The sequence below is a fragment of the Somniosus microcephalus genome, chromosome 1 (genome assembly GCF_052327205.1).
Source record: "Somniosus microcephalus isolate GS21.2 chromosome 1, FLI_Smic_1.0, whole genome shotgun sequence".
In the NCBI taxonomy this organism is placed as follows: domain Eukaryota; kingdom Metazoa; phylum Chordata; class Chondrichthyes; order Squaliformes; family Somniosidae; genus Somniosus; species Somniosus microcephalus.
The window spans coordinates 437,425,850-437,450,534 of NC_140987.1; the positions used below are offsets into that span (position 1 = coordinate 437,425,850).

The window sequence follows — 24,685 nt, forward strand, 5'->3', positions numbered from 1 at the left end:
CTTTTTTTTAAATTACTATTTTGTTTTAAAAGTGCACACATACATGGCTGGCTTCTTCAGTGTTGTGATTTTATTCCTTTTAGTATATGAATGATCCTGATGATTTGTTTGTATTTATCTTCTGATTTGTGAGTTCTGAGGGTTTTTTTTTGTGTCCAGACATCGACGTATGGAGGCCGTGCGTCTCCGTAAAGAGAACCAGATTTACAGTGCAGACGAGAAGAGAGCCTTGGCTTCATTCAACAAAGAGGAACGACAGAAGAGGGAGAACAAGATCCTGTCTGGCTTCAGGGAGATGGTGCACAGAAAGACTAAGGGCAAGGAGGAAAAATAGAGATTTGAAATGTTTTTTTTTAACAGCTCTCTATAATATTGTGTTTAAAAACAGAAAATGGTGGAAATGCACAGCAGTTCAATCAGCATCTGAAAGAGAAGAGATTGTGTTCCAGGTGGGTGATTGTAATCTTGATGTATTTCCTTTTCAGAAGCTAAGTGAGCTGCTGTGTATTTCTACCATTTTCTGATTTTTTTTTTTTTAAGCTCCCTTTTCAGCATTTATAATTTTTCTTTTAAAAATCTTGGTGTATAACTCAGCTCTGGATGTTATAAATTTCTTCAGTTTTTGTTACAGTAGTTGGTTCAAATTGAATGTTAATATAGTATACTTGAAACCTTAATTTCCTATCCCCTTTCTAAATTTTTATAAAATAACTTCAGTTCAGTGCTGACTTGCTGTAAAATTGATATTAAAATTATTAATATATCTTGTGGTGTGATGGATTACATTTCATATTACACTCCAAATCGATTAGTCAGTGGAAAGGAGAAAGTGTCCCATATGCCCTGATTCTACCAGCAAACCAATCAAACAACTCTGAAATAATCTGCAAAGGGATGTTCAATATATTCCACCCTAACTGGTGGTGATGTAAACCTGGTGATCTCACCATGAATTATACAGGTGGTAAGGTTAACCTTTTAATTCTTCTTCTTCTTAGGCAGTCCCTCAGAACCGAGGATGACTTGCTCCCACATTAAAAATGAGTTCGCAGGTGACTGATGAGTCCAATGCGGGACCTACAGTCTCTGTCACAAGTGGGGCAGACAGTGGTTGAAGGGGCGGGTGGGTGGGGTGCTTGGGTTGACGTGCGTTCCTTCCGTTTGCGCTTGGCTTCCGCTTGCTCCCGGCGAAGAGACTCGAGGTGTTCGGCGCCTTCCCGGATGCTTCTCCTCCACTTTGTGCGGTCTTGGGCCAGGGATTCCCAGGTGTCGGTGGGGATGTTACACTTTTTCAAGGAGGCTTTGAGGGTGTCCTTGAAGCGTTTCCTCTGCCCACCTGGGGCTCTCTTGCCGTGCCGGAGCTCCGAGTAGAGTGCTTGTTTTGGGAGTCTCGTATCGGGCATGCAGACAATGCCCTTTAATTAGCACAAAACTAGCAGACAAGCTCAGGACTGTGAAGATTGACATGGCTATGCTACCGATGTGACCGGGTAAGGAGATGGTGTCTGAGGTTTAGAAAATAGAAGGGAATTCCTCAGTGCTCCCATCTGGTTAATGATCTAAACCTCGGCTAACATTCACACCTGGCATCCCCACATGGTGAGCTAATAATCTCCGCATGAAGTGTACTGGCGATGCCTAGTTGATGGGAAAGAAAAACAATGTGCAGTTTACCCCTCCCATCATGGTTGTGCACCTTCTGTCATCTGAGCAAAGAGCAATGTATCTCCCAAATAAATGCTCAATTGGAAACTAATTTGGTTCTCATCCATTTTAGTGTCTTCAATCACACGGATCATGTTTGTTTATTAAAACAGCAACACTGGAGCTTTTATGTATATGAAACTGGTTTATTTAGCCATAGTATGAAAAATACTGAAACATTTTTCCTTAAATTCTTTTACATTCATTGATTTTTGAAAATAATGTAATATGAAAAACAATTCTCTGCTATATGCTGGCTCAATCGGATAAGTGCATTACCGAGAGCGTTTCTTGGCTGTACAAGCCAGAAATGCCCTGGGTTTGATTCCTGGCCTGTGCTGAGTTATCTTAGCTGGGCTACTGACATATTGTTCTCCAGTGTCCCTGGGCTAGGGTGAGGAAAAGCCAACCCATGCTCCAGCTTTTAATCACTATTCTCCACTGAGAAATGGACATCAGATAGGGGCAGGGGCAGCTATGATGCTATCTCAATGATGAATAGCCTGCTGACACTCATTGTCGTGACTCACGCATCAAGAATGCCCATTTGGATGAGGCAAGCGGGAGTTGTTGGCACCATATACAAGAATAAGTGGGCGCATTCAGCAGTGGAGACTTGCCAGCAATGAATAGCCTGCCACCTCGCACCACCAGGCCCCTCAAGTGGAACTTGAGCAAGGGCACCAGAGAGCAACTGGAGCCCATGGAACCATCCCAGCAAGTAAGCCATACCTTTTAAAAGGACAAAGTTGGTGGAAATTTAAAAAAACAACCAGAGATAATGAGTACTATTTAGTTTCTCCCCTTTTTATACTCTTTAAGATACACACCTAAAGCACCCAATACTGTATATACACCTAAAAATACTAGAAGTCCACTTCTTCCATTAGCAGAATTTTGCTTTCGATTATGTCTTTTAGCCATTTTTCTTTGAATCGCGATTGGCCAGGTCTAAAAAAAAAGATACGCTTCTTAGTTTTCTGCTATTAATATAAAACTGAGTACAGTCTGAATAAGACATCAACGGAACAAAGCATTTGTGTAAAAATTTTCACTTGCTGTTAATGTCATTGGGCAGTAAACCTAAGGGACCAATACTGGTAAACACATTACTGCAGATACCATGAAGTACAGTTTGTAACTGGTACAAACAAATAGTTTTCAAGCTATAAAGTAAACTATTTCTTCTCCATCTCCACCCCATCCCGGGTTACACAAATGCCCTCGAATGTACAATGTCACCAGGTTTTAGTTTTAGACATTACAAAATATTTTGGTTACTTTAGTGGCCTACGGCTCAATAATTGAGTTCTCATTTATATTCACTTATTTCCTGGTAGATTGCTCACTCAAACTTAGTGATTGTATCATTATTGTTAATCCTTCAGCATTAATCCTGTCAAGCCCCTTCAGAATTTTATATGTTTCAATTAGATCACCTTATTCTTCCAAACTCTAAGGAATATAGGCCTAGTTTACTCAATCACTCTTCATAGGGCAATCCCCCCATCCCAGGAACCAGTCTAGTGAAGCTTTGCTGTACTCCTTCTAAGGCAAGTATGTCAATGAGCACTGAAGGCACGAGCTGCCAGACTCCAACATGCCATCACCTGCCCACAAATAACAGGAACAAAAATGTAATAAAGTCCAAAAAATCCAAAAGCACTTTTAAACGAAAGATACCTGGGAGTGATTTCAGGGTTGCAATCTTACTGAGCTGCTCAGTTCTTGAGCTTTGCTCTCTCTTCACAATGTAATTTGAACCTTGGTTGGATTAATATCTTTTACATGACGGATAGTGTGATTTATGCTTAATGACTTAGACCTCACACAAGGACTTAATTTGTGTTGCATCACCATCACATTACAATATAACAGGTGTCAAGTGGATCCAAAACTATTAACACCAACATCAAATACACCACAAACATACAGCGAACCTAAGAAATCTGAGCAGGAGTAGGCCATTTGGCCCTTTGAGCCTGCTCTGCCATTCAACAAGAGCATAGCTGATCTACCTCAACTCCACCTTCCTGCACTATCCCTATATCCCTTAATTCCCTTTGTTCCCAAAAATGTATCAATCCCTGTCTTGAATATACTCAATGACTGAGCATCCATAGCTCGCTGGGGTGGAGAATTCCAAAGATTCACAACCCTTTGAGAGAAGAAATGTCTCCTCTCAGTCCTAAATGGCCAACCTGTGACTGTGACCCTGTGTTCTAGATTCCCCAGCCAGGGCAAACATTTTCCCAGCATTAACTCTGTCAAGCTCCTTAAGAATTTTATATGTTTCAATTAGATCACCACATTCTTCTAAACTCTAAGGAATATAGGCCTAGTTTACTCAATCTCTCCTCATAGGGCAATCCCCCCATCCCAGGGACCAGTCTAGTGAACCTTTGCTGCACTCCCCCTAAGGCAAGTATGTCTTTCTTTAGGTAAGTAGACCAGAACTGTACACAGTACTCCAGGTATGGCCTCACCAATGCCCTGTATAATTGTAGTATGACTTATTTACTCTTATACTCTAATCCCTTTGTAACAAAAGCTAACATACCATTTTCTTTCCTAATTGCTTGCTGTACCTACATGGTAACTTTGTGATTCATGTATAAAGACACCCAGGTCCCTCGGAGTGCAAAAGTGAAACATGGCACATTGAGGAATGTTGGAGACTGACAGATCATTTCCTTTCTCATGGGTTGGTTAATAGAGGAGTTGGGCTTGAAGTGATTCGTTGACTGACAATTTAGTGAATGGCTTGGCAGCAAGGATGAGCTTTATTTAAATTCTTCTGTGCAGCCTCATCCTCCATCTTGCACTGAAAAACTATGCAGCACAATATCACATGGTCTAACATTGGGCCAGAAATTCAGGTCCCCACGGGTGAGTACGCGCTGGGTACTCGTGCGTATGCCCAATGAAAGTGCCAGTTTCGTGCATGCGCGGGAAACCGGAACTTCCGTTCCCTTCAAGGAAGGGGTTCACAGGTCAAACGCGTGCGCCGGAGAGGCAGCGTGTACGTCTGGAACTTCCATTTTTTTGGCAGGTTTCTCCAGGAGGGTAAGTCTCCAGGAGCTACGCTTTTAAAAAGCAGTCGCAAGGCCTGCTTTTAACCAGGTAAGTGGTGAATTAAGTTAAGCTAAAACATTTTTTCCACAGGTTTATTATTTTTTAATACTTTAAAGAAAGGTGTTTATTTTTAGCACAGTTAGAAACTGTAATTAATTATTGTTTAAAATAGTTATTTTATGTAATTTATAGTTATTTTAAAAATGTGATTTTTAAAAAATGTATTTGAAGTTTTAGTGATGTTTTGGGGCTGAATTGTATTCATAGATTTGACAGATCTTCCTGTCAAATCTATGAATACAGATTCTCTACTACCATTGGCTCTCCATGGCCCACGTGATCCCAGGGGACGCTTCGAACTAACTGCGCCCCTGGGATACGCAAGCACTGCGCGCCGGCAGTCGGAGCAGGCCCAGGATCGGAATCCCACGCGGGCCCACAGCTCAACGGCCGGCGCGCTAGGTAAGTGCAGGTCGGAGGCTTGCACCCGCGGGAAGCCCCCGACCCGAATTTCTGGGCCAATATAATCACTCCAAAGTGGGGATAACAACTCAAACTAGCAATAAATGAAAAAAAATGTTTTAATTTAAAATATTGACAGGGTTCAGAGGCTGCAGGTTGAATATGCCTGCTCTATGTATTACTACATCCCACCAATAAAAGAACTTATTTCATGACCAGTAATCGTTCCCTCATTTGGGATGAAAAGCTACCATTGTACCCAGGGAAGTTGAAGCCTTCTGAAAGGAAGGCCACTTTCATGAAGGTCCAGTGTACGATAGTGTAGTGATTTGTGTTACTGGACTAGGAATCCAGAGAATGAGTTCAAATCCCACTGTGGCAGTTTGAGAATTGAATTCAGTTTAATAAAATCTGGAAATAAACAGCTGGTGTCAGTAAAAGTGACCACGAAGCTGTCAGATTGTCGTAAAAACCCAACTGGTTCACTAATGTCCTTTAGGGAAGGAAACCTGCCATCTTTGCCCGGTCTGGTCTCTGTGACTCCAGTGCCACAGCAATGTGTTTGACTCTTAACTGCCCTCTGGAGTGGCTTAGCAAGCCACTCGGTTATATCAAAACCGCTGTTCAAGAAGAAGGCCCATCAACACCTTCTCAAGGCCACCAGGGATGGGCAATAAATGCCGGCCTTGCCAGCGCCACCCACATCCTGAGAACGAATAAAAACACCTGGACAATTGCTATAATTTATAAATAAATTGCTTACCTGTGCATGAGTTTGTTTGATTCTAAAAAGAAGTAAACTTCAACTGGAAAAACCTAAAAACATCAAAAGATACATGCTCAATTAAATGCTTAACACTATGTCCATTTTCAAAGCTGCAAGTTACATTTACTATTTAACGGGTTAATGCTTTTCTGTACTTGTTACTGCTTTGGTTTAATCCTTCAGGACTTCAGTAACGTGTGCATCAGAAATTCAAGTACACAAAGTTGGAGAGTTACACGTTATTCTGAGTATTAGCACTGACGAGACAGATTGCAATGTCAACCGAGCATTGAGCTGGAGCTCGAGAATCAGAAGAACATGGAAACATTTTCTGAAAAGCTGGATTAAAAGCCCCAAACCCAGTAATGGTCAACCCATAGCAACCAGTGCTTCACTCACTGCACACGGCTATTTATACCTCTAATCGCTGGAAAGGGCTCCTAGGAACACATAACCATCATTCCCTAGGCAGCAAACATTGATTCTTCAACCTTTGGCATTACTCTCATTTAAAGCTGAGAAGACCAGGTTAAGAATGAATTAATTATCTATTATTAATGCTTCAAAACATTAACTGAAAGAATTAAGTCCCCAATGGTTTACTGGATAAAGGCACTGATCCCTGGTCTACATTGAGTCCCCAATGGTTTAGTGAGTAAAGGCACTGATCCCTGGTCTACATTGAGTCCCCAATGGTTTAGTGGGTAAAGGCACTGATCCCTGGTCTACATTGAGTCCCTAATGGTTTAGTGGGTAAAGGCACTGATCCCTGGTCTTCATTGAGCCCCCAATGGTTTAGTGGGTAAAGGCACTGATCCCTGGTCTACATTGAGCTCCCAATGATTTAGTGGGTAAAGGCACTGATCCCTGATCTACATTGAGTCCCTAATGGTTTAGTGGGTAAAGGCACTGATCCCTGGTCTACATTGAGCTCCCAATGATTTAGTGGGTGAAGGCACTGATCCCTGGTCTACATTGAGCCCCTAATGGTTTAGTGGGTAAAGGCACTGATCCCTGGTCTACATTGAGTTCCCAATGGTTTAGTGGGTAAAGGCACTGATCCCTGGTCTACATTGAGTCCCCAATGGTTTAGTGGGTAAAGGCACTGATCCCTGATCTACATTGAGTCCCTGATGGTTTAGTGGGTAAAGGCACTGATCCCTGGTCTGCATTGAGTCCCTAATGGTTTAGTGGGTAAAGGCACTGATCCCTGGTCTACATTGAGTCCCTAATGGTTCAGTGGTTAAAGGCACTGATCCCTGGTCTACATTGAATCCCCATTGGTTTAGTGGGTAAAGGCACTGATCCCTGGTCTACATTGAGTCCCCAATGGTTTAGTGGGTAAAGGCACTGATCCCTGGTCTACATTGAATCCCCATTGGTTTAGTGGGTAAAGGCACTGATCCCTGGTCTACATTGAGTCCCCAATGGTTTAGTGGGTAAAGGCACTGATCCCTGGTCTACATTGAGTCCCCAATGGTTTAGTGGGTAAAGGCACTGATCCCTGGTCTCCATTGAGTCCCTAATGGTTTAGTGGGTAAAGGCACTGATCCCTGGTCTACATTGAGTCCCCAATGGTTTAGTGGGTAAAGGCACTGATCCCTGGTCTCCATTGAGTCCCTAATGGTTTAGTGGGTAAAGGCACTGATCCCTGGTCTGCATTGAGTCCCTAATGGTTTAGTGGGTAAAGGCACTGGGTAAAGGCACTGACCCCTGGTCTACATTGAGTCCCCAATGGTTTAGTGGGTAAAGGCACTGATCCCTGGTCTGCATTGAGTCCCTAATGGTTTAGTGGGTAAAGGCACTGATCCCTGGTCTACATTGAGTCCCCAATGGTTTAGTGGGTAAAGGCACTGATCCCTGATCTACATTGAATCCCCATTGGTTTAGTGGGTAAAGGCACTGATCCCTGATCTACATTGAGTCCCTAATGATTTAGAAGGTAAAGGCACTGATCCCTGGTGTACATTGTGTCCCCAGTGGTCCCACTGGTGCACACAAACATCTTCAATCCTTTCCTGATGCAGAGTCCACCTGTTTCAATTCTTGCACAGTATGCTACAGCAAAATGAATCACAGCAATTCACCCTTAAGCTCTGAGCATCAGCCTTCCTCAGCTGCTGGTCTAAGTTGCCTCTGTGGAAAACCCTGTAGTACTAACCATATAGAGCATGAAAATTCATCAATATGAAGGTGTGGATTTACTGTACACTTTTACTCACAGGTGGTTTAACTTTAGAGATTTCAATAATAAAATAAGTACAGGCCATTGCTCGTGGGATGGGCTTCCTCCGAGTTGGTATACTCCAGCGTACACGATAATGATGATGAATATGGTATTCTAGTTCCTCTTCATTCAGGTAGTCCAGGCAGTGAAGCCAGCAATTGGAAAACTCCCAGGTCTGTTAGAGTACAGCGCAATTGTGATTAATGAAATTGCAGTTAATTTACTGTCAGGAAATGGAACGCAAGATGTTTTAGTGGTTGTGAAATGCTTCCCCAAGCATGCTGTGCTATTTTATATCCCCCTACCCCCACCACCACCACCTCAATTTAGTCCATCTCCGCAAGCATCCAAGACCGTCCTGTAAATTACCCATGTGGTTATTCTACATATGCGATCTTAAACAACGATTGTCAGCAGGGTCGTTAAACGCAGAAAGCATTACAGTCAAGTCGAATTGTATCCCATATCCTCACCCAATGACCACACGCGTACAATTTCTGGTGGGGATCACTGAAACGCACCCAGAACTGGGAACCCTGGCTGATTTGTTCCTTCCTTAACCCTGGGACACTAGGGGTGACTGCAGTAACCGCCCCCCCACCGCCTCCTCCCCCAATGCTACCACTGTGTATTTCTTGTAAGTTAAATGTAGATGTCAAATAACTGGCGTATCAGCATTATCATATATAGAAATTAAAAATGCAAAAGCTAACAACTTTTGTCTAACAGTGTACAGCAAGATGTCCTCACCATGAGTGTGGTCAAAGCAGCATTTTTAATATCTTCTCTGAATACTGTATTAAGAAATTAGGCTATTACATGCTCACCCAAATTCAGCGTAGGCCGTCGTAAGCCTTCTGAAAGGCCCCGCAAGTTTTGGGTTTCCACACGCACTGCACAGGCGCGAAAACACAGAACTTGCGATCTGTCAAGGTTCGCCTTAAACAGATCTACCGAACCGATTGAGAAATCACTTTCGCTGGCACAGAGAGGGGCTATTTGCCCAACTACTGCCCAGCAATTGCCCACAAAACTCTTACAGCTGGTAAAAGCAGGCGTAGGGCCTGCTTTCACCAGTGTAAGGGTTAATAAAAATCAAAAATTCAAAAATCAAAAATGATGCACAAACACTTAAAATTACTTTATGCAAATTTTGGCCTGGATTAAAATGTTTAAAATAATTTTTCAAAAAATTTAATTTTTATTATATTTGCTGTATTGAAGGGACTTTTAATTACATTTGAAAATGAGAACATTTATTTTTATTAGAGTTTTCTAAATTGTTTCATTATTTGAGGATTCCATTGCATGTCATAAGGGGATTCCGTTCGGAAATGACTGCAATGGAATCCTCCTTTCTCATTGGAGGACCTGGCCCACGTGATCCCTGGGACGCTTCCGAACTGTCTGAATCCCTGGGCCTTTATGCAGACGTACACCTGGATGCCCTGGACCCGAACTCTCCGCCGCTGTGGAACCAAGAGGTAAATTCGGAAATATTTCATGGGTCAAATTCAAGGCCAATCTGTTTTAGTGATGTTGGGTGAGCGATAAATATTGGCCAGGACACCAGCAATAACTCCCCACTCTTCTTTGAAACAGTGCCATGGGATCTTTTCGCATTCACCTGAGAGAGCAGACAGGGCCTCGGTTTAACATTTCATCCGAAAGACGGCACCTCTGACAGTGCAGCACTCCCTCAGCACTGCACTGGAGTGTCAACCTAGATTTTTGTGCTCAAGTCTCCTGCAGTGGGACTTGAACCCACAACCTTCTGACTCAGACGCGAGAGAGAGAATGCTACCCACTGAGCCACAGCCGACTCTACTATAAACAATCTTCTGTGTAGTATAAATACAGCATTTCCCTGCCAGTGTATTCTTTCTAATGTTAAGTTTTCAACGGCAGTTAATGTTAGCCATCATTACATTAATTAAATAACAATACTTTTTGAAGAGTTGCCCCGAAACAAACTGTTATGAAAACTGCACAATTTATAACTGTTCTTGCATTCACTTAATATACTTACATTAAAAATAAATTTTTTATTATTGAATCCTATTATATTAACATTCACGTCACTATCACCACAGCACCAGAACTAGTTAACAGTATGATAGCGTTTGGGTTCAAACCCATGATTCTCCACACAAGAACATAAGAATTAGGAGCAGGAGTCGTCTATACGGCCCCTCGAGCCAGCTCCGCCATACGGCCCCTCGAGCCTGCTCCGCCATACGGCCCCTCGAGCCTGCTCCGCCATACGGCCCCTCGAGCCTGCTCCGCCATACGGCCCCTCAAGCCTGCTCTGCCATACGGCCCCTCGAGCCTGCTCCACCATTCAATAAGATCATGGCTGATCTTCGACCTCAACTCCACTTTCCCGCCCAATCCCCATATCCCTTGATGCCTTTAGAGTCCAAAAATCTATCTCAACGACTGAGCATCCGCAGCTCTTTGGGGCAGAGAACGCCAAAGATTCACAACCCTGTGAGTGAAGGAATTCCTCCTCATCTCAGTCTTAAATGGCCGACCCTTTATCCTGATGCCTCCTAGTTCTAGACTCTCCAGCCAGGGGAAACAATCTCTGAGCATCTATCCTGTCAATCCCCCCTCAGAATCTTATATGTTTCAATGAGCAAGGCAGGTTCCCCACACTAGCAAAGCTGTCCTGAACAGGTGGGGAAAATGGGCAGAGCGAGTTACCTTGGTTTGCAACTGCACACATTTGAGAAGCTGATCACAGAATGGCAAAGGCTGAGGGGATCCCTATCCGTTATCTGCTGTGGAATGGTTTCTGGTATAAGGGGAACTGAAAAAAGGAGAGGGGAAGAAGATAGCCAAAATAAAGGAACAAAAAAAACAAATCATGGCACAAAACAACCCTGCAGATCACACATTATCTATATACAAAACTTACAGAAATATATTCTTCTATTTGTCTCGCCCCAATGGAAACTGTGAATTCTTTGCATGTAATCCATTGGATGTTACTGATTACAAAAGGACTTTTTCCTTTCAAAAGAAAAATATGCAAAGGTATAAGTGATCAAAGAATTGTTTGAAGACAATAGTAACACAAAATGCTAATTAAATAAAATAAGAACATTTGCATTTATGTATACAGCTTATTACATCAAGACATCTCTACGTGCTTCACATAATAAGAACATAAGAAATAGGAGCAGGAGTAGGCCATTCGGCCCCTTGAGCCTGCTCCGCCATTCAATAAGATCATGGCTGATCTGATCTTGGCCTCAACTCCACTTCACTGCCCGCTCCCCATAATCCTCGACTCCCCTGTAGCGCAAATATCTGTCTAAATTGAATATATTAAATGACCCAGCCTCCACAGCTCTCTGGGGTAGAGAATTCCAAAGATTCACGACCCTCTGAGAGAAGAAATTCCTCCTCATTGCCGATTTAAATGGGTGACCACTTATTCTGAAACTATGCCCCCTAGTTCCAGATTCCCCCACAAGGGGAAACAACCTCTCAGCATCTAACCCTGTCAAGCCCCCTCAGAATCTTATATGTTTCAATAAGATCACCGCTCATTCTTCTAAACTCCAATGATTATAGGCCCAACCTGCACAACCTTTCTTCAAATCAAATCAAATCAACTTTTATTGTCATTGTTAGTGCACAAGTGCAGTACAATGAAATGTAGGCTTGCGGCTCCCGAGAGTGTACATTTGGATTAAGACATTTAAACATTCAACATACATTTGGCTTGTAGTATATTAACATAAACATAACCATAATAAAGTGCATTGGCAGATGTGCAGGCTTTAGAGTTTATTTGTGGAGTTCAGTAGGATGACAGCCCTGGGAAAGAAGCTGTTCCTAAATCTGGTCGTACGGGTGCGAATGCATCTGTAGCGTCTCCCAGATGGCAGGAGGGCGAACAGACTGTGGCTGGGGTGGGTAGGGTCTTTGATGATGGACCGTGACCTCCGTAGACAGCGTTTCTGGTATATGTGCTCTATGGTCGGTAGCCGGGTGCCGGTAATGCATTGGGCAGTTTTGACTACCCGCTGCAGGGCTTTCCGGTCATAGTAGCTACAGCTGCCATACCATACTGTGATACAATTTGTCAGGATGCTCTCTATAGTGCAGCGGTAAAAGTTAGAGAGGATCAGGGGTGACAGGTTACATCCCTTCAGCCTCCTTAGGAAATATAGGCGCAGCTGGGCCTTCTTCACCAGAGAGGAGGTGTTGAGGGACCAGGAGAGGTCTTCCGTGATGTGGACTCCGAGGAACTTAAAGCTGTCCACCCTTTCCACCACAGCCCCATTGATGTGGATGGGGGTGTGACTTCCGCCTTTGGACTTCCTGAAGTCCACAATGATTTCTTTGGTTTTCTTGATGTTAAGGGCCAGGTTGTTATCGGCGCACCACTTCACGAGATGCTGGACCTCCTCCCTGTAGGCTGACTCATCGTTGTTGGTGATCTGGCCTACTACCGTGGTGTCATCCGCAAACTTGATGATGGTGTTGGAACCATTAACAGCCACACAGTCGTGGGTGAAGAGGGAGTAGAGGAGGGGGCTCAGCACACATCCTTGTGGGGCCCCCGTGTTCAGGGTCGGGGGGGGGAGGTGTGGTTACCTAATTTGACAGACTGGGGTCTGTTTGTTAGGAAGTCCAGGGTCCAGTTGCAGAGGGAAGTGTTCAGGCCAAGAGTTTGGAGTTTGGCGGCCAGCTTGTTGGGGACGATAGTGTTGAATGCTGAGCTGTAGCCTATGAACAGCATTCTGATGTAGGTCTCCTTACCATCTAAGTGATTCAGTGCCAAGTGTAGAGCAGTTGTGATTGCATCCTCCGTTGATCTGTTTGCACGATAGGCAAACTGGTGTTGGTCAAGAGAGGCAGGAACACTGGCTTTGATGTGGGCTAAGACCAGTCTCTCGAAACACTTCATTATGATGGGTGTGAGTGCGACAGGTCGATAGTCGTTCAGGCACGTCACAGCCGTTTGTTTTGGCACAGGAATAATGGTAGCGGTCTTGAAGCATGTAGGGACTACTGCCTGGGCCAATGACAGATTGAAGATGGCGGTGAAGACATCAGCCAGCTAATCAGCACATTCCTTGAGTACCCGTCCAGAGATGCTATCCGGTCCAGCAGCCTTTCGTGTGTTCACTCCGCGTAGAACACCCCTTACGTCGGAGGTCGACAGAGTGAGCACCTGGTCTTCCGGGGGTGGCAAGGCTTTGGTAGCCGGCTCCCTGTTGTCCCTGTCGAAGCGAGCGTAGAAGTTGTTAAGCTCCTCCGGAAGGGAGGCATCGCTAACCAGGGGGCTGGTGTTTTTGCCCTTGTAGTCAGTGATGGACTGGATGCCTTGCCACATGCGCCGGGGGTCCGAGTTGTTGCGGAAGTGATCCTCTATCTGCAGTGTCTGTTTCCTTTTGGCAGTCCTGATACCCTTTTTTAGGTTGGTCCTAGCTGCACTGTAAGCCGCCGCGTCGCCAGATTTAAATGCTGCGTCGCGTGCTTTCAACAGTGAGCGGACCTCTCCGTTCATCCAGGGTTTCTGGTTGGGGTATGTCCTGATATTTTTATGGGTCGTGACGACCTCGACGCAGCTGTTGATGTAGAATAGCACTGTGGATGCGTATTCCTCGATGTCATTATGGGCAAACATGCCCCAATCAGTGCATTCGAAGCAGTCCTGAAGCTCCGATACTGCCCCCTCTGGCCATACTTTCACTGCTCTCACTGATGTTCTCCCTCTTTTGATGAGCGGTTTGTATGCCGGGACTAGAAATAGGGAGAGGTGGTCAGACTTCCCAAGGTGGGGGCAGGGAATGGCCTTATAAGCGTCTACAATGCTCGTGTAGACTTGATCCAGTGTGTTCTCCCCTCTTGTGGGGCAGGAGACATTCTGGTGGAATTTCGGTAGTACAGTTTTTAGGTTTATGTGATTGAAGTCCCCTTCGTAAGACAACCCCTTCACCTCAGGAATCAACCTAGTGAACCTTCTCTGAACTGCCTCCAATGCAAATATATCCTTCCTTAAATAAGGAGACCAAAACTGTACGCAGTACGCCAGGTGTGGTGTCACCAGCGCCCTGTACAGTTGTAACAGGACTTCCCTACTTTTATACTCCATTCCCCTTGCAATAAAGGCCAACATTCCATTTGCCTTCCTAATTACTTGCTGTATCTGCATGCTAACTTTGTGTGTTTCATGTACGAGGACCCCCAGATCCCTCTGTACCGCAGCATTCTGTAGTCTCTCTCCATTTAAATAATAATTTGCTTTTTTATTCTTCCTACCAAAGTGAATAACCTCACATTTACCCACATTATACTCCATCTGCCAAATTTTTGCCCACTCACTTAACCTATCTATATCCCTCTGCAGACACTTTGTGTCCTCCTCACAACTTACTAACCCACCTATCTTTGTATCATCAGCAAATTTGGTTACAGTACATTCGGTCCCTTCAGCCAATCATTAATATAGATTGTAAATAGTTGAGGCCCCAGCACTGATCCCTGCGGCACTCCACTAGTTACAGTTTGCCAACTTGAAAATTACCCATTTATCCTGACTCTCTGTTTTCTGTTAGTTAGCCAATCCTCTATCCATGCTAATATATTACCCTCAACCCCGTGAGCTCTTATCTTGTGCAGTAACCTTTTATGTGGCACCTTATCGAATGCCTTCTGGAAATCCAAATACACTACATCTACTGGTTCCCCTTTATCCACCCTGCTCGTTACATCCTCAAAGAATGCAAGTAAATTTGTCAAACACGATTTCCCTTTCATAAAACCATGTTGACTCTGCTTGATTGTCTTATGATTTTCTAAATGTCCTGCTATTACTTACTTAATAATGGATTCCATCATTTTCCCAATGACAGATGTTAGGCTAACTGGCCTATAGTTCCCTGCTTTCTGTCTCCCTCCTTTCTTGAATAGGGGCATTACATTTGCAGTTTTCCAATCTGCTGGGACCTCTCCAGAATCCAGGGAATTTTGGTAGATTACAACCAACGCATCCACTATCTCTGCAGCCACTTCTTTTAAGACCCTAGGATGCAGGCTATCAGGTCCAGGGGACTTGTCAGCCTTTAGTCCCATTAGTTTACCTAGTACTTTTTCTGTAGTGATAGTGAATGTTTTAAGTTCCTCCCTCCCTATAGCCCCTTGATTATCAATTAGTATTGGGATGTTTTTATTTTCTTCTACCTTGAAGACCGATACAAAATATTTGTTCAAAGTCTCTTCCATTTCCTTGTTTCCCATTATTAATTCCCGTCTCATCCTCTAAGGGATCAACATTTACTTTAGCTACTCTCTTCCTTTTTATATACCTGTAGAAGCTCTTACTGTCTGTTTTTTTATATTTTTTGCTAGTTTACTCTCATAATCTATCTTCTCCCTCTATTATTTTTTTAGTCATCCTTTGCTGGTTTCTAAAAATTTCCCAATCCTCTGGCCTACCACTAATCTTCACAACATTGTATGCATTTTCTTTCAATTTGATACCATCCTTAACTTCCTTAGTTAGCCACGGATGGTTCATCCTTCACATAGAGTCTTTCTTTCTCACTGGAATAAACCTTTGCTGAGAGTTATGAAATATCTCCTTAAATGTCTGCCACTGCTTATCTACCATCTTACCCTTTAATCTATTTTCCCAGTCCACTTTAGCCAACTCTGCTTTCATACCCTTGTAATTGCCTTTATTTAAGTTTAGGGCACTAGTTTCAGACCCAAGTTTCTCACCCTCAAACTGAATTTGAAATTGCTATGATCACTCTTCCCTAGAGGATCCTTTACAATGAGATCATTAATTAATCCTGTCTCATTACACATTACCAGATCTAAAATAGCCTGCTCCCTGCTTGGTTCCACAACGCATTGTTCTAAGAAACCATCTCGAATACACTCTATGAACTTGTCCTCAAGGCTATGCTTGCCAATTTGATTTGTCCAATTTATATAAAGATTAAAATTGCCCATGATTATTGCAGTACCTTTCTTACAAGCAAGCCCCCATTATTTCTTGATTTCTACTCTGTCCTACAGTGTAGCTACTGTTAGGGGGCCGAAAGACTACGCCCACCAGTAACTTCTTTCCCTTACTATTTCTTATCTCCACCCAAACTAATTCTACATCTTGATCTTCTGAGCCAATATCATTTCTCACCACTGCACTGATCTCATCCTTTATTATCAGAGCTACCCCACCTCCGTTTCCTTTCTGCCTATCCTTCCAAAATGTCAAATACCCCTGACTATTCAGTTCCCAGCTTTGGTCACCTTGCAACCACATCTCTGTAATAGCTATCAGATCAGACCCATTTATTTCTATTTGTGCCATCAACTCATCTATCAACTACTATTGGAGTTCATTTACTGCTGTGTAGGCAAATGTGGCAGCCATTCTGCACCAACATCATTCTGGAAACAGCGCGGAGATGAATTACCAGTTAATTATTACATTAGTATTTAAAGTACAAACCTACATATTAGAATTTAAGTGTAACATATACTACACAACAAAAATACTCATCCATCTAAGCGCTAATGGTGAAACTTGTATTATCTATCTACAAAAGACTTGGGTACAGTATGCATCTGTTTCTCATTGACAGATAGATTCTTCCTGGGCTTGACAGGGTAGATGCAGGGAGGATGTTTCCCCCTGGCTGGGGAGTCTCGAACCAGGGGTCACAGTCTCAGAATAAAGGGTCGGCCATTTCGGACTGAGATGAGGAAAATTTCTTCACTCAGAGGGTGGTGAATCTTTGGAATTCTCTACCCCAGGGGGCTGTGGATGCTCAGTCATTGAGTATATTCAAGATAGAGACCAGTAGAATTTTTGGATATTAAGGGAATCAAGGGATATGGGGATAGTGCAGGAAAGTGGAGATGAGGTAGAAGATCAGCCATGATCTTATTGAATGGTGGAGCAGACTCGAAGGGCCGAATGGCCTCCTGCTCCTATTTCTTATGTTCTTAAGGTGTTATACCTTGAAAGTTTCTGTTAGGAAAAAAATTAAGGTAAACGCAAATGTACTATTGATTAAAAATCACAAACCACCATCTGTCATATGAATCATGACATTGGCTCAATGAAAACCACTGTGTGGAAAAAAATAGGTATTTTTATAAACACTTGCACTCACTCTGAAGCAATGAAGATAATCAAGAAAGAAAATGACCAATCAACAACTGGCAACTCCCACAAAAGCAACCACATTTCTCAAAAAGATTTTCCAGTTTCTTTGAAAGCTTGCGTCAGGTACTAAAAAATAACTTTTGTAACATGACAACACATAAAAAATCTTAAGTGGTTCACAAAAGAATATTTAAACCTCCTCATAAAAATGCCATCTGCTGCTAGAAATCTGCCCTGTACATTTTTCTCCACAGGCTTACCCTCTCCCAGGGGCCTGGGCTAAAGTGTTGTCCTTTCCTGGATCCTTCTTTGTTTTGCTGGACCTTCTCATGTGACATTTTCCAGGTCCCAGTACAAGTGCATGTTCAGGTCAATGTGTCCAACAACAGTGACAAAAACAAGCTGATGTAGACGCAAAAGTTAGTACCCCCCGATCGGTTACTTAAAAGAGAGAGCACGATGAATTGAGATGGAGGTTGAAATCACCGAGGATGAGAAGTCGTTTGGCGCAGAGGCTGAGGGAGGAGAACAGTGAAGATATCTCAGTAATAAAATGTTATGGTACTTGGGTGCGCGGTAGAGAACAAGAATTTAAAATGAGAGGTGAGAGGGGTGGAATAAGGTGAGCTGCTCAAAGCAGGAGAAAGTGGGGGACAGACCAAGGTGTGATTTAGTGATGAGAGCCACGCTGCCAGCACGGCGGTCTGAGCGGGGCAAGTGGCGGAAGGTCTCGCCAGGCGGGGAGGCTTCATTTAAGGGTAAGGTATCATCACCGCTCAACCAAGTTTCCGTCAAGACCACGATGTCGATGCAGTCATCCACGATAAGCTCATGGATGGCAAGGGCCTTGTTCGCAAGTGAACTAAATAGAAGTTACCAACGTTAAAGGGATCTGAATTGCATTAAATAAAAATCTGGTGTACGTAAATAATAAATAGGAGATAAGGAGACACTAAACTAAAGAAGTTAATGAAAAAATCAAGACTAATTAGTTACAAATTCATCTGAAATCAAGTTAAATCCATTTACAAAATATAATCTAGATCTCAAGTCATTCTACTATACCTAGGATAACACAGAATATACAACACGGAAACAGGCCATTCGACCCAGCTAGTCTGTGCTGGTGTTTATACTCGACACGAGTCTCCTCCCACTCCATCTGCCTCAGCTCAGCTTTTCAGCATATCTTCCTATTCCCTTTTCTCTCATGTACTCGTCTAGTTTCCTTTTGAAAGCATCTAAGCTATTTGCCTCAACCACTTCCTGTGGTAGCGAGTTCCATATTCTAACCACTCTCTGAGTAAAGACATTTCTACTGATTTCCCAATTGGATTCATTAGCAACTATCCTGTATTTATGGCCCCTAGTTTTAGATTCTCACACAGCTGGAGTGTTGTGGGCAATTCTGGGCACCACACTTTAGGAAGGATGTCAAGACCTTGGCGAGGGTACAGAGGAGGTTTACTAGAATGGTACCAGGGATGAGGGACGTCAGTGATGTGGAGAGACTGGAGAAGCTGGGGTTGTTCTCCTTAGAGCAGAGAAGGTTAAGAGGAGATTTAATACAGGTGTTCAAAATCATGAGGGATTTTGATAGAGCAAATAAAGAGAAACTGCTTCCTCTGGCAGTGGGTCAGTAACCAGAGGACTCAAATTAAAAATAATAGGCAAAAGAACCAGAGGGGAAATGAGGAGAAATTTCTTCACACAGAGTGTTGTATGATCTGGAACGCACTACCTGAAAGGGTGGTGGAATCAGATTCCATGGGAACTTTCAAAAGGCAAATGGACATGTACTTGAAGAGGACTAATTTGCAGGACTATGGGGAAAGAGCAGGGAAGTGGGACTAATTGGAGAACTCTTTCAAAGAGCCGGCACAGGCACGATGGGCCGAATGGCTTGCATCTGTGCTGTAGGATTCTATGATTCTATCTCATGGGACCTGTACACTGTCCATCTTTTGTCTCAACTGTGACTGTCCAGATAAACATCACACACTGGTCCGAAATAAAAAGTCGTATTAGTGGCATCTGAAGACAGCTCAGGTAATCAGACCAGAGGAAACCCAGTGCACGTAGATTTATCAAAATAGATCTTTTTCCTATTAATCGCCTACGGATACCCCTGGGTGGCACAGGCTCGGCTTTCACAAGTCTGCTGTTGACACCCAACTCTACCTCTCCACTCCACCACTCACTCCACAGTACTGTAATATCGGAGTAACTCCCCAACATCAACACCTGGATGAGTCATACCATCCTCCAGTTCAACCGTAGCAAAACCGAAGCTGCTTCCCGCCAGCACCTTCATTGCTCTGGCACTGCTTCAATCAGCCTTCCTAGCTGCCTGCTCAGGCTGAATCAGGTGGTCCGCAACTTCCGGATCCGCTTTAACTCTGAGCAATTCCTTATGCCCCACGTCCAGTCTTTTATCCACTTCAGGACCATGGTCCATTTATAGTTCCTACCTCGCTTCCTCTGCTGCTGAAATTCTAATCTATTCCTTCATCACATTGAGCACTGATCTTGATTGTCTTCGTCACTGTGCTCCCCTCCTTTACCAGTCGCGAACTTCAATTAATTCAAAACCCTGTGGCTTGTGGCTTTTTCCACACTCAAGCTCCACAAGCTCCACTAGCTCTGTGTTCCCCAATGTATTGAGTTTAAATGTCTTAATCTAAATGTACACTCTCGGGAGCCGCAAGCCTACATTTCGTTGTACTGCACTTGTGCACTAACAATGACAATAAAGTTGATTATGATTATTATTATTATTGAAGTCCTTGTTTGCAGATTCCTCCACGGGCTTGCCCCTTCTTACCTACATGATGTCTTCCAACCACATACCTGAACACACCTTCTCCACTCCCTTGACTCTGGCTTACTGTTTGTTCCTCACATCCTCTGCTATGCCACCAGTGGTCAATCTTTCAGTCGTTGCTCCATTGCCTTGTGAAACACTCTCTGTAAAGCACTCTGCTTCGCCATATTGTCACTTCTTTCAAAGCCTTTTAAAGACCCCTCTAATTGATCATGCTTTTGTCCCTTCCTTCCCCAGTCACTCTTCGCCCTGTTTGGTGGCCTCTTTCTTCTCACTGACATGTGACGCTATGCAAGAGGCACCATACAAATGTAAATTGATGGAGAGTTCTTTTAAAACTATTTTTAATTTTCTAATCTTTTATTTTCTTAACTAACGATTTATTTTAATGTTAAGATATTTTATGCGGGATAATCTTGTTGGACCCATTTTGATCTGCTGGTTTACACACAAGGTTTGAGAATTTTAAATTGCAGGCGTTGTGGGCTGGGTGTTAAGATCGGTCAGCAAGGGCAGGGTGATATGTGAGCAGATAGGAGAAGGACAGCATCATCTTGATGAGTTCAAGTTAACAGAGGGAGGCGAATGGGAGGCCGACCAGGAGAGCATTGAAATAGTCAAGTCTGTAAGTGACAAAGACATGGATGAAGTTTCAGCGGCAGAAGGGCTGAGCCTGGGCTGGTGGCGGTCGATATTACGGAGGTGGATGTAGACAGTCTTTGTGATGGCGAGTATAAGTATGGTTCCACCTGAGTCAATGGCCATGGAGGGGAATGGAATCAGTAGCAAGAGGTACGGAGTTTGTGGTGGGGGCCGAAGATGATGGCTTGGGTCTTCCCAACAACTGGAGGAAATTGTGGCTCATCCAAGACTGGATATCGGACAAGCAATCTGACAACACAGAGACAGTAGAGGAGTTGAGACAGGTGGTGGTGAGGTAGAGCTGGCAGTCGCAGCATTCATAGAAACATAGAAACATAGAAGATAGGAGCAGAAGTAGGCCATTCGGCCCCTAGAGCCTGCTCCGCCATTCAATGAGATCATGGCTGATCATCCAAATTCAGTACCCTGTCCCTGCTTTCTCCCCATATCCCTTGATCCCTTTAGCCTTAAGAAATATATCCAACTCCTTCTTGAATATATTTAATGAATTGACCTCCACTGCCTTCTGTGGTAGAGAATTCCACAGATTCACCACTCTCTGGGTGAAGAAATTCCTCCTCATCTCTGTCCAAAATGGCTTACCCCTTATCCTTAGACTATGACCCCTAGTTCTGGACTCCCCGGCCATCGGGAACATCCTTCCTGCATCTAGTCTGTCCAGGCCTGACAGAATTTTATAGGTTTCAATGAGATCCCCTCTCATTCTTCTAAACTCCAGCGAGTATAAGCCCAATCGACCCAATCTCTCCTCATACGTCATTCCTGTCATCCCAGGTATCAGCCTGGTGAATCTTCGCTGAACTCCTTCCATGGCAAGAACATCCTTCCTCAGATAAGGCGACCAAAACTGCACACAATACTCAAGATGTGGTCTCACCAAGGCCCTGTACAACTGCAGCAAGACATCCTTGTTCCTGTACTCAAACCCTCTCGCTACGAAGGCCAACATACCATTTGCCTTCTTAACCGCCTGCTGCACCTGCATGCTTACCTTCAGCGACTGGTGCATAAGGACGCCCTTGTTGCACTTCCCCTTCTCCCAATCTATTGCCATTCAGATAATAATCTGCCTTCTTGTTTTTGACACCAAAGTGGATAATCTTGCATTTATCCATGTTATATTGCATCTGCCATGCTTCTGCCCAATCACCCAACCTATCCAAACCATACTGGACATACAGTTGGAAGCTTACTCCATGTCTGCGGATAATGTTGCCAAGGGGCTGCGTGTAGATGAAGAAGCGAAGAGGGTCAAGGATAGGTCTTTGGGTGATCCAGAGATAATGGTGCAGGTTGAGGGGGGGTTGACGTTGGGAAGATAAGCCTTTGCTGCAGTTACTCTGGCTAGGATTGGATACGTAAGAGTGGAACCAAGTGCGGGGCAGTCTCACAGTGCTGGACAACAGAGAAGAGATGTTGGAGGAGGATGGTGTGTAAAAAACTGCAGAGAGGCCGAGGAGGGAGGGGATAATAACCGAGAATGTCATTTGTGACTTTTGTTTAGTTCGTTTCAGTGCTGTGGCAGGAATGGAAATCTGATCGGAGAGATTCAAACAGGGAGTTGCGAGAAAGATGGGCACGGATTTGGGGGCAACAACATGCTTAAGGACTTTGGAGAGGCAAGCAAGATTAGAGGTGAGGCAGTAGGACAGAGGGGTCACGGGTGGATGGTGAGGAAGGGGCTTAAGACAGCAGTTCTGAAAGGGGTGGGGACAGTACCTGAGGTGAGGGGACCATTTACCAGGTCAGCTAGCACGGGGCCAAGAAAGGAAGTTGGGTGGTCAGCAGTTTAGTGGGTCAAGGGAGCAGGAGGTGGCTCTCATGGACAAAATGAGCTTAGAATAAGCATGAGGGGTGATTGGAGAGAAATTGGAGAAAAGAGCAGATTCAGGATAGGGCAGTGGGAGCCTGGGGGGAGATTTGGTTTGGTGAGCAAGGGGAAAGGTTTTACTGTAAGCTACGTCACAGGATATCTACTAGAACAAAAATAAACATCTTGGGTCTGCTGTGCTTCCATCACACTACAGATACCATCAAAGCAGGGACAGGGTACTGAATTTGGATGATCAGCCATGCTATTAAATGGCGGAGCAGGCTCGAGGGGCCGAATGGCCCACTCCTGCTCCTATCTTCTATGTTTCTATCATACTTTGTTACAGAGGTCAAACAATCTTAAAAATGGGAATGGAAGCTAATTATTTCATTACGGCAGGAGTCAGGGATTTACACCTAACTGCCAATCTCAAGGGAAGTAATTATTCGATCTCTAATTGACCTCTGGATATTTGACCCTGAGAGAGAGAGAACAGGAGGATGAGAGAACGAGAGAGAGCAGACGGGACCTCGGTTTAACGTCTCATCCGAAAGATGGCACCTCCGACAGTGCGGCACACCCTCACTTGTGTCAGCCTAAATGATGTGCTCAAGAGTGTGTCTTGAGCCCACAACGTTCTAACTCAGAGACGAACGAGAGTGCTACCCACTGAGCCAAGGCTGATACTTCTGGAAGTAATTCATTGTATGTATAGCACTTTGGGGTGTTCCTGAGAGATGTGATCAGGTGCTATATAAATGCAATTTCTGAATTATTTGAAGATGTGAGGGTCTTTTCCTTACCTTCTTTCATCAGCAAATCTGCAAGGTACTTCTTGGCATTCTCCAGAACAATCTCTATTATAATATCAGCCTGTTTCTTCAACAGTTCGGTGAAAGGGTCGAAATCCATGATGCCCTGCGTAAAATAAAACCTTTCCACAATTTCAGTTAACCAATAACAAGCATTCATGGTTGAATTTTTGTTAATACTATTTTTCGTACATAGTGCAGCCCACTTCCCTTAGTCAATTAACCAATTTCAGATTAAAATATATACTAATAGGTGCTGGAACAATAGGAAAATACTGCGGATGCTGGGCATCTGAAATAAAAACAGGGGATGCTGGAAACACTCAGCAGGTCAGGCAGCATCTGTGGGGAGAGAAACAGAGTTAACGTTTCAGGTCGATGAGCTTTAAGGAGAACTGGGTTCTGTGGTCCTGATCGTCGACCTGAAGAGTTGCCTCTGTTCCCCACTCCACAGATGCTGCCTGGCCTGTGAGGCTGTGGACACATAGTCAGCTCATCTAAAATTTGCTAACCCTGATTTTAGAGCAATTGGATTAATGGATATAATTACCGTTTTACCAAACTGTTCAGCTGTATGCGTGTGTTGCCGTTACAGAGAAGTTTGATCCATTCACCCAACAACAATTCCGTTAAGAACAACGTATCCTGGTTACGCAAAGTGTATATTGACAACAGCAACCAAGGCAACGCCGATCTCCACCAATAGGACGCGTTCGGCGTGTAACAATGTTGAATCAGAACCAATGAAACGGACCAGAGGTCGAGACTTCTCACGGTCCAAGATGAGTTCGGATAAGGAACAAGTCAGAGTAGGAAATGGAGAGATACAATAGTAAAACACTTAAAGATGGAATTCTAATGTTTTTAAATTGAACCAAATGTTCTAATTCACACTGATTTGCAATTCGTTAACCCTCGTGCATTCATACTTTGATCAGATACAGTGGGCACCAGAGGGACTGAAATGCATAGTCGACATGGATAATAACATTATGCTTCAATTTGATTAAGTTTCCTTTGGTTTTATTTATAATTTAGAGTTTATTTTTTGTGCCTCTTTAAATAGGGGACAGCTTTGTTAAACTGATTCCTTATTGATGCGATAGCAAAATACTGCGGATGCTGGAATTCCGAAATGACAACAGAAAATGCTGGAAAAACTCAGCAGGCCAGGCAACATCCCTGGATAGAGAAATA

The 24,685-nt window shown here is 43.8% G+C and overlaps 2 protein-coding genes across 3 annotated transcripts in view; one reads left to right on the forward strand and one right to left on the reverse strand.

Annotated features, from left to right (window-relative positions):
• Positions 1–764, forward strand: part of nkap (NFKB activating protein) — a 31,544-nt gene extending 30,780 nt beyond the window's left edge. The window contains exon 10 of the mRNA XM_086001027.1: positions 160–764. Coding sequence (XP_085857153.1) covers positions 160–334 — 175 coding nt within the window. The 3' untranslated portion in view covers positions 335–764. The remainder of the gene's footprint in view (positions 1–159) is intronic.
• Positions 765–1,829: 1,065 nt separating this feature from the next.
• On the reverse strand, positions 1,830–24,128 carry akap14 (A-kinase anchoring protein 14). Of its 2 annotated transcripts, none has more exons than XM_086001041.1 (6): positions 24,039–24,128; positions 23,480–23,594; positions 11,155–11,249; positions 8,230–8,409; positions 6,005–6,057; positions 1,830–2,655 (listed from the first exon to the last, which is right to left on the reverse strand). In XM_086001041.1, exons 2-6 carry the CDS (start codon positions 23,586–23,588, stop codon positions 2,571–2,573), a joined length of 522 nt encoding a protein of 173 aa, XP_085857167.1. In that variant the 5' UTR covers positions 23,589–23,594; positions 24,039–24,128; the 3' UTR covers positions 1,830–2,570. The 2 variants fall into 2 exon arrangements, with proteins under 2 accessions (XP_085857167.1, XP_085857176.1); XM_086001050.1 differs by having other exon boundaries at positions 23,480–23,610.
• Positions 24,129–24,685: the final 557 nt, after the last annotated feature.